The 15,113-nt window shown below is 42.8% G+C and overlaps 1 protein-coding gene across 1 annotated transcript in view; it reads right to left on the minus strand.

The window, feature by feature from the left end:
- Nucleotides 1-6,547: 6,547 nt before the first annotated feature.
- BLK (BLK proto-oncogene, Src family tyrosine kinase) overlaps nt 6,548-15,113 on the minus strand; it is a 51,115-nt gene continuing 42,549 nt past the window's right edge. The window contains exons 11-13 of the mRNA XM_060259871.1: nt 9,127-9,277; nt 8,318-8,449; nt 6,548-6,813 (exon numbers count right to left, since the gene is read on the minus strand). Of these exons, the coding sequence (XP_060115854.1) occupies nt 6,605-6,813; nt 8,318-8,449; nt 9,127-9,277 (492 nt within the window). The 3' untranslated portion in view covers nt 6,548-6,604. The remainder of the gene's footprint in view (nt 6,814-8,317; nt 8,450-9,126; nt 9,278-15,113) is intronic.

A 15,113-nucleotide genomic window follows, 5' to 3' on the forward strand; every position in this document is an offset into this window, starting at 1 on the left:
TGATGACACCTGAGTGACACAGAATGTTGGACTGGATGAGCCACTGGCCTGCTTGAACATGACTTCTTTTATGTTATTAAGTTTCTGGGCACCATTCAAGGTGATGGTATTCAGAGCTCTTTCTGAGCAGGAAAGCATGCATCAGGGGGTGTGGCCTAATATGCAAATGAATTCCTGCTGTGCTTTTTTCAAACAAAAAAGCCCTGATGGTATTAATCTTCAAAGTCTTATATGGTGTGGGACCAACATACCTAAGGAACCACCTAATCCCTTATTATCCTGCCTGACCGTTACATTTTGCTTTGTAGGACCTGCTTTGGGTGCCCCTGCCTTCTGAGATCAGGTGGATGGCAAGCCAGGAGAGGGCCTTCTAGGTCATGGTACCAAAGGTCTGTAACTCTCTCCCCAGGGTGATTCATCTGTTCCCTTCTGTTGTCTTCCACCAGCGGGTGAAGTCTTTTTGGTTTTGTTTAGCATTTCCTCAATGATCCCTCCTTCTTAACCAATGTTTTGTGTTTTGTACATATTTTAACTGTTTTATATGTATTTTAACGCTGTTTTTAACTCTTAAAAATATAATCCAAACTTGTAGTCAAGCTATTGTTCTGCAATAATTCTTTCTTTTTAAAAAGTGGTGATTAATAGGACCATAACATAGGAGGATTATAGAACAGGGATAGGTAAACTCCTGTATGCATGCTGACAGGGCACAGCAGACCATTTTGTATGCCACCTAGGACCAGATCTCTGCCCAAGCAATGGAGGCACTGGCACCTGCTGAGACCAGGGATGGGAAGAAGGCAATGGGTGTGGCTTATGCTGGCAATTGCTTCACTGCACAACCACCAACCAAGTCCAAGGCAAATCCCTGAGATGCCAGCCAGGCTGTTGGGTTGGCCCAAAGAAGTACAACCAGGGCTTTTTTTTGAGCAGGAACACAGTCTGGCTGACTTGGCATCAGGGGGAGTGGTCTAATATGCAAATGAGTTCCTGCTGGGCTTTTTCTTTAAAAAAAGCCCTGTGTACAACCCTTGTGTTCTTCCCCATTTCGTTTTCACAGTTAGACACTATCATTTTATTCTTTTTTTTAAGGAAAAGCTTGTCCAGAAAGGTTGCTTTTCCTGTTAGAATAGTCATACAAACCATTAAAGAAAGGAAGCTTGGCATGAAAATTTTGTCACAAATTGAATTTGAGCATTAACAAACAAGACTAGGATGACTGCCCATATTTCCATCCAGCCTCCAAGTTGTCTTTTAGGACTCCCATCTTTGCTGGGAGAGAGTGGAGGGGTTTGGAGGAGATCATAAATTACTAGCTGAAGTCACATCAAGGCAAGGGCAGTTTATTCAAGCTGCTGCTGGATTATGGAAGATCAGAGGGTAACTAGACTTGGCTGCAGCTGCCCCTGAAGAGCATTATGTCCAGGCTGCTTGATACATGCCCAGGAACTGACCTAGAGGTGACCTCTCTGACCCTTGCTTTATCAGAAGGGAAGCCAGCCCTGTTGTGGGGCCAGGGACCACCTAGTGTGTAACCTGGAGGGCGTGAGGCACTAATGCAAAGCATCAGATCGTGCAGGGACTGAAAGAAGGCTGACAAGTTTTTTGTGTGTGTTGGGGGGGGGGGTGAGAGGCTCAAGATGGAAGTTCCAGGTTCAAATCTCACCTTCAGCAACAGACTTCAATTATCTTGATCTATTTATCCGTCTACACACATAAACAATGGGAGGTTCTTTTTTTTTTGCTTTGTCCCCCCACACTACCCTCAACATAGCACAAAACAGGAAACACTTTCCTGAGATTAAAAATATTAACATTTGTAAAATCAGTATGTTGCCACTTCAAAGAGGAGGGAAGGAATTAAACTAGGAAAACAGCATGAGAAGAAAGGCTTAAAAACTCCCTTCACCCAGCACCACTTTCTCAATTTTCAAAGCAAGGTACAGAGGGCTCAGTGAATTAATAATAGGGGGCATGGAGTATATGTCCACTCCACACAGTTAAGATAAATTCTGACATTCCAGAACACCAAAATACACGCAAGTAACTTGGATTCTTTAAAGTCTGATAATTAGATGTTTTGCACCTTACAGTCAAAGGCGTGCATGGGGTGGAGGAGATTTACCTCATCACATGGGCTAGCAATACAAGCAAGCCAGTCTTCACATTGAAGTAATGTCATGGGGTAATGAACTGTAAACACATGAAGCTGCGTTATGCTGAGTTGAACCATTGGTCTCTCAAGGTCAGTGTTGTCTACTCTGACTTCTGAGGCTCATGTGGAAATCTTTCTTGTCACATACTGCCAGGTCTTTTGAACTGCAGAACTGGGGATTGAAACTGGGACCTGCTGCTTAGACAGTTCTGGCACAGAGCCACACACAGATCCTCTCCACTTGACAGCGTGAAGGGCTGCATCAGGGTGAAACAGTGTGAAGAGCAGTCCTGGTTGCTAGGGAAACAGGAGAATGCTGGCTGTGAGTGACAGTAGGGAAACATCAGTTAGGGAACTGGTAGAGAGGGAAGGAAGCTAGAATGGAGAGGGGAACACCTTGAAGGTGCTGTGAAGGGACTGAAAAAACATCAAGGCTGTGATCACACATGCCAAATAATTCAGTTTCAATCCACTTTCAATGCACTGGATTTTACTGCGTGAACTGACAAAATCCAGTTGGAAAGGGCATTGAAAGTGGATTGAAATTGCATTATTTAGCATGTGTGATCGCAGTCCAAGTGTAACACCATACCCCAGAAAGAGGACTAAACCAGGAACTGCAACCTTGTGAGTGAATAGATTCAGGTGAGTAGCCATGTTGGTCTGAAGCAATGGAACAAAATTTCAGTCCAGTTGTACCTTTAAGATCAGCTAAGTTTATTCAAGCTATAAGCTTTTGTGTGCATGCACACTTCTTCAGATGAGTTGAATAACTGACTGAGGGAGGCAGCATATGCAACTTAAGAGTGCAAGATTGTTCAGAGTTAGGGTGTTGGAGTTAGAGTGGTTAGAGTATTGATTTAGAATACGGAGAACCCAGGTTTGAATTCTCACTTCTGCCATTGAAGCTTGCTGGGTGATCTTGAGCCAGTCACACAATCTCACACTAACCTTCCACATGGGAGGATGAGGATAAATTGATATAAGCCACTTTGGCTCCACGTCGGGAAGAAAAACAGGGTGTAAATAAAATAAATAAATAACTCTAAGAAGCAAGTCTTCCTTTGCTCAGCTGAGATGAAACTGAGACTGCCGCATCAGCATGCTGGTGGATAGCGCGCTTGTGGGGTAGGGAATGTTGGCTCTCCAGGGGTTTTTTTTTTGCCTACAACTCCCATCAGCCCCAGCCATTGGCCATGCTGGCTGGGGCTGATGAGAGTTGTAGGCAAAAAACATCTGGAGAGCCAACGTTCCCTACCCCTACAACAGTCATTTGCAACTGCATTTTCCTGGGTAGGCAAGGCAAGCCAGTGGCAAAATCCAGAGGGAAGCCATGATTACCTGGACAATGGCACCTATGATGGCCACGTGGACTCTCAACATTTGGAGCCAGTATTCCGCTGAAAACTAGAAGTTAGGACAGTCTGGAGCACTCTTAGCCTTTCTTTTAGCATTCATTCATGATTGAAACACCTTCCAAAGCTGATCTGTGCTTGGGTTATTTATTTATTTATTTATTTTTAAAAGTCTTGTGCAGGATATCTAAGGGGAGAGAGACACCTAGTGGGGACCTGGAAGACTGAGCCTTTTACATCGACTTCTTTTTAGATGCCATGTGCGGTGAAAGCTGAGAGGGCAACATAAGACTACATGGTGCCTGTTCCTCCCCTCCCCTCCATGTTCTGCCAAAGGAAAATTTAGAATCAGACTTAGTCCAAGAGTTGTTAAATCCACAAATGCCTGAGGGCCAGTTTAACCAGGAAGGAAATAGTCAAGAGCACACTTTGCTTCCTCCCTCACTGTGGCATTAAGTGTTTCAGAGTCTCCTTTGTTCCTGGAAACTCTAACTGAATCAAAGTAGAAAAGAAAACCTGCAATATTTGTCTATAGATAATATATATGATGTGTAGAGTCTCAGGAATGAATGGAATAAAAAGCTAGATCTTCCCATTTTGCCATAGCAATGAGATGTGGACTTATAGTTTATCCCTGCTCTCTCCATGGATCTTAAATTGTTTCTCATTCAGCAAAAAATTTATAAGACATACTGGACTCCACAGTGACTGTTTAGCAATGGAGTGAGTGAAGTCTCTAACTGTTGGAGTTGTAAGTCAGAGGACACATCCCTTAAACCGCCCCGAGCCTGCCTCAGCGAGGAGGGCGGGGTATAAATAAAATTTATTATTATTATTTATTATTAAACATATGCTTTAGGTGCAGTCATTCAATTACAACAGTGGAGAGATAAAAGCCCACCTCCAGTAAATAAATGGATTGAGAACTATATTTGAATGAATGGCACTGTAATGATTTTTACTTCTGAAATGTTTATTAGTTAACAATTCAGTGTTTTTGTAAGTTAGTGGTTACATTCCTAAAATTGGAGTCTTAGAGATTAGAAAAAGGAAGGGTGTGTACTGATTGGCAAGGTGTGTACTGATTGGTTTTGGAGAGAGAGACTACCGATTGGATGCAGAAAAAAAAAGCGTGGAGAGGCTGTTGATGAAACAGTCTGAGGGAGATTCTGTGAAGAGGGCATGAGAGAAAGGTTTTGAAAAGCAAGTCTGAGGAAATTGTTTGGTTGAAAAATATACCAGTGAGGGTTCCTATGTGGAATATAGTAGAGGGTTTACAAATCCTTGCGTATGGGGCTCGTTAAACTCCAGTTTTATTTAATTCAAAAACATTTATTTAATTTTAGAAGAGGATCTTCAGTATCGTCCCCCTAACCCCTATATATATATAGTTTAAATTTATATCCTACTGTTCCCTACTGAGTGGAGCAGCTCATAAGAACATAAGAGAAGCTATGTTGGATCAGGCCAGTGGCCCATCCAGTCCAACACTCTGTGCCACACAGTGACCAAAAAAACCAGGCACCATTTATAACATTGCTCTTGTTATATTTTTGCCTTTATGTATATATTTTTCCCTCTCTCTCTTTTATTAAAGTTTTATTCAAGGTATAAGCTTTCACGTTCATGCATGAAAACTTGTACCATGAATAAAACTTTTTTGGTCTTTAGAGGTGCCACTGGACTCAACCTTTGTTCTGCTGCTTCACACCAACACAGCTATGCACCTATTTCAAAGTATCAGGCTCCCTTCAGCTGAGGAAGGGAGCTTGATCCTCCAGAGTTTATACCCTGGAAATTTTGTTGGTTTTCAAGGTACTACTGAAAATCTTCCTGTTCTACTGCTAACCACCAGACACTAAGACCGATTTCACACAAGGCTTGTTCCGGGTGGAGAGCCCTTTTGCTCCCGGCGCTTCTTTCAGTTTTCGCACAAGCTGTCCAGGAGCTGCGAGTTGGAGCACTGCTCTTCTGCAGCGAGCGAGATCCTCTTACAAGCGAGTTGTCTTTTATGTCCAGTGGCATCTTTAAGACCAGTAAAATTTAATTCTGGGTATAAACTTTGTGTGCTTCTTTTCTGTGTTAGCAATGCTGCATTTATAAAATGTTTCATTTTCAAAGTTCAATATGAGTTAATATTTTTGACTAATCTCAAGTAGTTGGTCCCAATTATATATTATTAATATCTGATTATAATTTAAAGTCTATATAAAATGTGTCTTACTGCACGTTAGAATAAACCCTGATCACAGTATCTATCTATCTATCTATCTATCTATCTATCTATCTATCTATCTATCTATCTATCTATCTATCTATCTATCTATCTATCTGTCTGTCTGTCTGTCTGTCTGTCTGTCTGTCTGTCTGTCTGTCTGTCTGTCTGTCTGTCTGTCTGTCTGTCTGTCTGTCTGTCTGTCTGTCTGTCTGTCTGTCTGTCTGCCTGCCTGCCTGCCTGCCTGCCTGCCTGCCTGCCTGCCTGTTCGTCCAATCAGTTTATCATCATCTATCAGAATGACACTTTCCCAGCACCAATTACCATAGCTCTGGCATTTTAATAACATTACTTAATGAGAGGTAATGTAGGAAGGAACTATGCTGAAAATCAGAGTCAAGCAATAGAGTATGATTTAAGAGAGGGACATATTCTCTTCAAATCATCTCTTTATGCCTGGGCTGGAATATTCTTCCTTCTGACTCCACCATTATAGAGATTGTCTCCTTTCATATCCGATCCAGAAGAGGGTCAGGCACTGATGTAGTTAGGTATTGTTAGGCTCTGGACTTGAGTGCCTTTGTCTATGGGGCCCCCTTTTGATGGCAATGTATACATCAAATGAAAAACTGCAGCCTCTTTTCAGCCTCTCTTGCCGAGTCTGTAAGTTGGGGCCCAGGACATCTGCCCCAAATTTGGCCTGAACAAGGCTACTGCAGTGAGGACCACAAAGGCTACGTAGAAGGAAGACAAACCAAATATGAATTACTAAAGTGCCAATTGGAAGAAAGTCTGAATGTCTTTTCCATCAGCATTCTGCAATGCAATTCCTCTGTCAGCTGTAAATTTGCCATAGCAAAGGTGCCCAAGAAATAATGGCTAAAATGCAGGCTCAGGTTGGTATTGTGTTTCTGTGGCTGTGTAAAAGTCTTCAAGGATGGACTGGAGGGATTCAAATGTGGGTCTTTCTTCAGGATTGTTCTGCCAGCATTTCAACATGACTGCATAGAGTTCAGTTGGGCAGTGTTCTGGACAGGGCATCCGATAACCGAGTTCTAAGCACCGGATGACTTCAGGATTAGTCATAGCTGCAGAAAAAGAGGGAATGAAAGAAAACCCCTTTAAAATTACCTTTTTAATCATGATTTTTTAAATTTTATCTGGTAACTCACCTTACCCAGATGAACCCAATATGTAAAATCTCCAAATTCATATACAACAATGGCCCAGATACAAATTAATGTGAAAGATCCCTGGGGAGGTCAGGGACCATGTCAACAGTCTGTGGGGGCATCCACCCTGGAAAAAAGATTGAACCAGTGGAGCAGGGGGGAGATGGACCTACGGGGTGACTATGACCAGGCACACCAAGAGCAGAGTGAGGACCATTGATGTTTGCAGCAGCAGTCTGGATGAGGGCAGCCAATTAGGCCTGAGGCAAGGGTGGGGCAGGAGGCCCAGACCCCATCCACAGAGGACAAGATCAGTTAATAGGCTGTGCCCTTACGGTGCTGGTGAAGTGGAAGTGGGGTGGCCGGAGTGAACTAGGGAGTGGTGTTGGCTGCCCTAGAGGAATTGTCAGTTCCTAGTTCCCTGAAGTTATTATTAATCATAAAGGTGTTCTGCAGCTACTACCCAAGGGCTCTCTTTTTGCTGAGCATAGAGCCATGCTGGCTACTTAGCCTATTCCGGGCATCTGCACCTGACCACACTCATCCCAACCCCAGTGACAATACAATGAACAGATCTTTTAAACTTCTAGAGGAATGGTCTCAGCTGATGACTGCTGGCTGGAAGTTGGGTGAGGCAACCATGTTCAGCCTGAAGAAATGGAGAGCATGTGAGGGAGAGGAATGGACTGGGCAGCAGACCAAGGTCCAGTCTTTGCAGCCAGAGAAGAAAGGCTACTGGGCAGACGTGTTGCAGCCAACTCTCTCCTTTGTTCTGAGGTCCTGTCCATCTCCTCTGGAGGCTCCAATGAGTTGTCCCCCAGGAAAGCACCACACACTGTGGTTCCAGAGAGAACAGGAACCTTTTAAACATTCATAAAAACACACTCACTCACTCTTCACCAACCTGAAAATTACCCTTATTTTCCTGGATTGAAGATACACTGCAGGTCACTATGGACATGTTATGGAAAGAGGAGAGAGAGAGGATATTCCTTTGCCATTGAAACCAAAGGACATATTAAAAATATTCGCAGTAATGCCGTGCCTGGAAAGATGGTTTTATTTCAGGCTTAAAGCAATAATTGTCTTTAAGCAGAAAGATTTTTTTTTCTGATTTGAACATAAATGCAGGACAGCATCATGTGGAAATAGAAAAAAAAAAACCACCTGCATAATTTGAGTTGCTGAAATGGCAAAAACCCTCCATGTGAAGGCAGGCTAGGTTGCAGGGAAGTATCCTATGGTCTCTCACACAGCAAAGTTTTCAACACGCTGCTAAAACTGCTTTAAGGGGGTCTGTTAATTTTTTTGCAATAAATAAATAAAAATAATCCATGTGGGAAAGAATACTCTATGAATCCAGTGAAGAAATTAATTAATAAGTTAAGTGCTAAGAACTGATATATGCTGTCTCCCATACCTGGGTAGGGACACCTTCCATATGTGACAATTTCAGTTAGCAGAATACCAAAGGACCAGACGTCAGACTTGATTGTGAAAACCCCATAGTTGATTGCCTCTGGTGCTGTCCATTTGATAGGGAATTTGGCACCTGTCAGTGAGAAATAAATTCATAATCAGAAGCTATCATGATGTCTTCGGGCAAGATTCAGACTATGAATATCAAGTCTCTTTCTCTGTAGAATTTCCTCTCACTCTCTTTGCTGAGAGACGGGAGGGACAGTCAGCATTTGTTAAAGCATTTATCCTTCCTTCCTTCCTTCCTTCCTTCCTTCCTTCCTTCCTTCCTTTGGAACCAAAGCTGCTCTTTCCAGCTTCAATCAGTGTTCCAAATGATAAAAAATCTAGAAGTATTGAATTACAATAAGCACACAGCAGCAGAAAGCTATCAACATCAGCCATAAAAAATAATTTAGAAAAAACAAGGAAACCAGAGAGAACAGGAACCTTTTAAACATTCATAAAAACATAGAGGGATGGGCTGCCAAAAGCTCCTAAAGCAGAGAGCTCCAAAGACCAAATTCTGCAATCATAAAGGCCCTGCTTTGAGCAGACTATTGTAGTAAAACAGGAATACAGTCCACATCATTAACAGATTTGAAGACAGATGTCAGCCTGCCTCATCTAGACATTTACACACAGAGAGAGTACAGAAACTGTACTTATATTTCAATATACTGTCTTTTGCTTCCAGTCTGCTATTGACATGTGAGACAATTCATAAAAATACTGTCATCTGTGCTGCAAGGCCCCAACTCTTAAACTGACCTTCTTTGGCCAAGTATTCGTTCTCTATGACCCTAGCCAGGCCGAAATCCGCAACTTTGCAGCAGAGAGTCTCCGAAACAAGAATATTGGCTGCTCTGAGGTCTCTGTGGATGAAATTCATTCTTTCAATGTATGCCATTCCTTCAGCAACCTACAAAGACAACAAAGAGCAGTTATCAAAAATTGCATATGGGCAACAGGATTTAATTCTGGTGACCCCAAACAGAACAAGTAGTCCTCAAGATTTCATTATGCTTTTCTCAAAACTAGAAAACTTTTGATTAGAAAAAGTTCACAAAAAACTTGACTCTCCAAACCAGATTTTTAAAATTACACATTTAATATCTGAAAAAAAAGGTCAATGAAATTTGCCTGAATTTGGCAATAACATCTCATAATCTGACTCTGAAAGCTAAGGCACATGCAATTTGTCAGACATGGCAGTGAGCAATTCCAGAAAGATGCCCATCTCTGTTCCGATCCAAGCCATTCAGTGGGATCCAGGTGTCTATCATAGCACCTATAAGGATGCTCATTCAGAGGAACATCTGTACCTGAATCTTAAGCCTACTTTCATTCATGGGTCTCTTGCTAAACTGCAGTATATATTTCCCAGTGAAAATGGTGTTAACTGGAATATTACAAATTAGTCAAGTTGGTGAAATTCTGGGTGACTTGATAACTACTTCCAAGAATACCTTCCCTCCACTCTTTTATGCTGTCAAATTGCAGCTGATTTACAGTGGCCCTGTGGGGTTTTGAGGGCAAGAGACATTCAGAAGTCCACAACATCAGCTGTTGCCTGCCTCTGCTCCAGGACCCTGGATTTCCTTGGTGGTCTCCCATACAAATAATAACCGGGGACTACCCTGCTTAGCTTCTGGAATATGGTAAAATTGGGCTATCCATGTCAGGGCATTATATATTTACTAATGCCTGGCAATTAAAGTTTGTACCTTTTTAGGCAGCTGGACAACAATCTGGAAGATCCAGATTTGAATCCCTCCTCTGCCATGGAAGCTTGCTGGGTGACCCTGGGCTAGTCACTCTTTCTCAGCCTAACTTTCCTCACAGGGTTGCTGTTGTGAGGGGAAAATGGAGGAGGGGGAGTGATGTTTTAAGCCACTTTTTATCCCTAATGGGTAGAAAAGCTGGGGATAAAAGTTTAAATTAAATATGTAGAAGTACAGTGACAATGCTATTTATGTCTATGAAATATTATGGCCAATGGGCCAATAAAAAATGGAATGTTCAGACTGTATCACTCTAGTCTGGGGGTGGCCAAACTGTGGCTCAGGAGCCACATGTGGTTCTTTCACACATATTGTGCAGCTCCCAGAGATTGAGGAGGAATTTGATACAGGCTTACTCTCAAGTAAGCATGCTTAGCATTGGGATCTCAGTCAGCCTCTGAGCACTGAACCATAGGCAGGTGACTATTACCACCATGTGTGAAACGGGGAAAATAGACAGACTTGCAAGTTCTTCTCCTCCACTACAGAGGTTGCCCAGAGACCTAGAGCGGGGAAAGAGAGCACAAGAGTTGAAGGAGCCAATGGAAGGAGGGATGGTATTAAAGAGGATAGGACTGGGTTCCCCCTTAGTTTCATAGCTGCTGTAGGAGCTGTATTTACAAACCTTGATGTCAAGACAAAGAGAGATGCATAATGATACAAATAGTGGTCTGTGATTTATATGGTACATGTGTGTTTCCTTCTTCCATGCATGTAAAAAACTAATTCCCTAACCTTTCTCTATACTGGTCTTAAGAGGACTGTTGTTCCCAGCTTTTCTTTTTTTTTTTAAAAAAAGTCTCCTTCTAACATGGTCATGTTGTAAAGTGCATACATACGTATTTTATCTTTCTGTGCAAAAGAAAGTATTAAGAGTTTAAATAAAGATGTGTGTAATATTTGTTAATGTCTTGTGGCTATGTGACATTTATTACACAAGTCTGGCCACCCCTGCTCTAGACACGGGCATTTGTCATAGTCAAGTCAGACTGCTGGTCCATAAGTTGTATTTGCAGCATTTTTAAAAGTCTGTTTGCATTCTTCCTCTGGGTGGCATACAAGGTCCCTTTCTTCATTTCATATTCACAATCATCTTGTAAAATATGACTGAGAGAGAGAGACAAAGTCATCCAGTGAGTTTCAAGTCAGAGAGGGAACCTGAACCTGGGCTCCCACAGTCCTAGCCTAACACCTCAAATTATGGCACTAAACTGAACCTCTATTCTGACTGGCTCCCCAGGACCTCAGGCAAATAAAGGTGATTTCTAACATCTGCTATTTGAGATAATTTCACTGGACATGAGAAGGACTGTCCACATAAAAAGCCAATGCATTACCACTGAGCCATGACCCATCCCTTGTCTCTATGGTCTGTCCACTTCAGTGTAAACTCATTCCTCACTTGAAGGCAGATCAGAGGAGAATTTTGGGATTTCTTTCCAGGACTTAACTTCTCTTCCCTGAAAAATATACACTTTACAAAGAATATTTGAATAGTAGTGAGGTAGCTTCTATAACCTTCCTATAACTAGGACACCCTACACATAAGTTCAGAACATTAATGTCCACAAAAAATGCCACAGAGTACTGACAAATGCCTCCAAAGCAGGCCAGGCTTTAGCTGCTATAGAAGAAAGTCATGTATAATAGATGGTTAAAAAAAGATGGCTAACCCTCTATTTTTTTCAGACTAATGGGGCAGAAGAATTTTCCATACCTCAGAGATTCTAGGTTTTGGCACCTTGCAGCTTTTAAGTGGTTTCAAACAGGATATTAAGACATACTTTCCACAAGTATACTGCACGCTCAAGTTGACATGCTTTCACATTGAACAGTGTTTACCTCAGTGGGAAATGGAGAAACTGGCGTCACTTCCTGTCCTGATGTTAATGAGATAGTGGCAGATGGTGGGTTTCCTCTCAACTCAAGCAAGCACAAGAGACGGAGTGACTGCTGAGCTTGACCACAAGGAAAATTTGTGGTCTGATCACTTTCTAATTTTAGATTTGGGCTGAATGCTTCTCTCTTGATGGGTCAATGTTTACTTGCTTGTACACCTAATATGGTCAAGGTGACGCTAATCACTGGACCAGCATGTTGAAGCCAAATCTTAATGGTTTGTGGTGCGTTGAAACTGCAACCACTACCAAATAGGGCAAACAAACAAACATATAAGAAATGCTCTGCTGAAGCAAACCAATGGTCTGTCTAGTTCAGCAGTCCATTCCCATGGGCACCATCCTGGAATGTCTTACACAGGCCACAAAGGAAACAGCACTCCTGTGTGTACCTCCCCCTGCACACTCAAGTACATTAGAAGTCCTGAAGATTCAGAGCAAGGATCCATCTAGTCCTGAACTCTGTTTCCTACTATGGACAACAGGATGCTTCTAAAAAGTCCATGAGCATGATACAAAGGCCACAGTCTTCCTCTGCTTTTTTCTTCCTTAGCATCTATCTATGATCTATAAATATTTTGCCATCGTAGCTAATAGCAATTGATAGACCTCTGTTCCATCAAAGCCACCTGCTTAATGCAATCATTAACATCTTGTGGCGGTGAATTTCATAAACTTTGTGTTGCATGAAGTAGTAATCTACAAGATTCACAGCTAAAAATATGAGCATAACCCTCAAAATAAGAGGGCTTACTTAAGTATCTTACAGCTCATTCAAAATTCACCTCAAACTTTGCCTCCAAATTAATTCCAGTTTTGAAATTAACAAATGTTATCTCAAAATTTCCACCCCACAGTTCAGAAACTTTATGTTTCATGGGTCAAAAATGTTTTTTTTTCTTCAAAGAAGGCCAGGTTCAACATGCCAAGGGAACCATAGGGAACATAGCCGCCAGAGAACACACACAAAATGTTAATCAGATTTTATTTGCTCTGTGAATAAAAAATCTAGTCATGTTCTTTAATACCATTGTGTCACATGTTTAGGGTTACATATAAATGAGCTTCACCAAGTCACTTGAGGTGCCTGGCAGGTTTATGAAGCTGAAGGGGAAGAATGTGATTAAAGTTTTCAAAGATTTCAGGTTTTCATGGCTGGTAACATCATTAGGGTTTGTAGAATCTTTCGGGCTCAAGTGCCGTGTTCTACTGGAGAAAGTTTTCCTTCCAGATGTTTCGTTCTCAGCTGCGGAGAACATCCTCAGTGGCGTTGCAGCCGGAGCAGGCTCTCTGACCTTCTCGGCTGCTGTGCATTGAGTGGGGCCAGGGCTGCTGGAGAGCTGCTATTTCTAGGCTGGAGGGGGTGTGATGAAAGGGCAATTGGTTTGTGGATGTGCCCATTGTTTGGTGGGGCTTCCTGCAAGGGTAGTGATAAGGAAACTGGTTTTGAATGTGACCATTGTTCTGAAAATGCCTTCTTCCTTTCTGTTAAAATTGTGCTGGTGTTTGTAAATCTCAATAGCTTCTCTGTTCAGGTGGGTATGATAATGTGAGACTGTAGAAAGGACTTCAGTTCTTTCAAAGTGGATTACGTGGTCTCCTTCTTGAAGTGCATGTTCAGCTACAGCTGATTTTTCTGGCTGAAACAAGCGACAGTGTCATCCACCAATCTTGGTACCCAGCTCTGCAAAACACCCTACAGACTATAAATTGCAGAAAGTCTCAGAACAACCAGCAAATTCCACAGAACAATCAGCACAGTCAACAACCATTTCCTTATCTTCACACCCCTTCCAACCATCCCAGCAATTAACACAGAACAATGGTCACATTCAACAGCCAGTTTCCTTATCACTACCCTTGCAGGAAGCCCCACCAAACAATGGGCACATCCACAAACCAATTGCCCTTTCATCACACCCCCTCCAGCCTAGAAATAGCAGCTCTCCAGCAGCCCTGGCCCCACTCAATGCACAGCAGCCAAGAAGGTCAGAGCGCCTGCTCCGGCTGCAATGCCACTGAGGATGTTCTCCGCAGCTGAGAACGAAACATCTGGAAGGAAAACTTTCTCCAGTAGAACACGGCACTTGAGCCCGAAAGATTCTACAAACCCTAATGATTAAAGTTTGTTTTTTTCAAAACCACCTCTGCTTCTTTCACTACCTCCATTTTCCAGGCAGTGCCATCATGCCTGTGGTTGAATTTTATTTTCAGTTTGCATTTCCTTATGCTGTCTTTGAGTTCCTGTTTCCTTGGGGTGCTGAACAGCAGTAGAAGAAGGGAGGTAATGGGGACTACTTCCCTTGTCCAGGTAGGTAGATCTGGGCTCCAGAGGGTATTCCTGGGCTCAGCAGAGGGCTTAGCTGTTTCTCCCCTGAATGGGTAGACAGACCTGGGCCCTGAAGGTGAGGTGGGGGGATGGTCTTGGGTAGACTGGAGTGGCAGAAGGCAAAGCCCTTTGGGTGAGTGGGAAGAAGAAGAATTGCAGATTTATATCCCGCCCTTCTCCCTGAATCAGAGACTCAGAGCGGCTTACAATCTCCTATGTCTTCTCCCCTCACAACAGACACCCTGTGAGGTGGGTGGGGTTGAGAGGGCTCTCACAGCAGCTGCCCTTTCAAGGACAACCTCTGCCAGAGCTATGGCTGACCCAAGGCCATTCCAGCAGCTGCAAGTGGAGGAGGGAGGAATCAAACCTGGTTCTCCCAGATAAGAGTCCGCACACTTAACCACTACACCAAACTGGAAGGAGACTCATAGAGAGTCCCTGGGTGGGGAGGCGGACTACAGATTAGGAATTTTTTCTTTCAGTTTTCATACACAGCTAGAAAGAATGCTGGAAACTAAGTCCACCCCTGCAGTTTCCAGTGGTGAGCAGACCTGTCATTTACAGGCCAGGCCACATCTAGCCCAGTTAGATTGGGTCTGAAAACCATTTTGGTTGCCTGGGGCTTGCTTTGGCCTTTTTGAATGCACCATCCTGCCAAGAGTTATCCTCTCTGTATTCCTCTTGCCATGTTTTCTGTAATGTAATTTTGCCTGGGTGCATTCTTGCTTAGCTTTCCTCCCTGCAAGC

This window comes from Heteronotia binoei, chromosome 1 (genome assembly GCF_032191835.1).
Source record: "Heteronotia binoei isolate CCM8104 ecotype False Entrance Well chromosome 1, APGP_CSIRO_Hbin_v1, whole genome shotgun sequence".
NCBI lineage: Eukaryota > Metazoa > Chordata > Lepidosauria > Squamata > Gekkonidae > Heteronotia > Heteronotia binoei.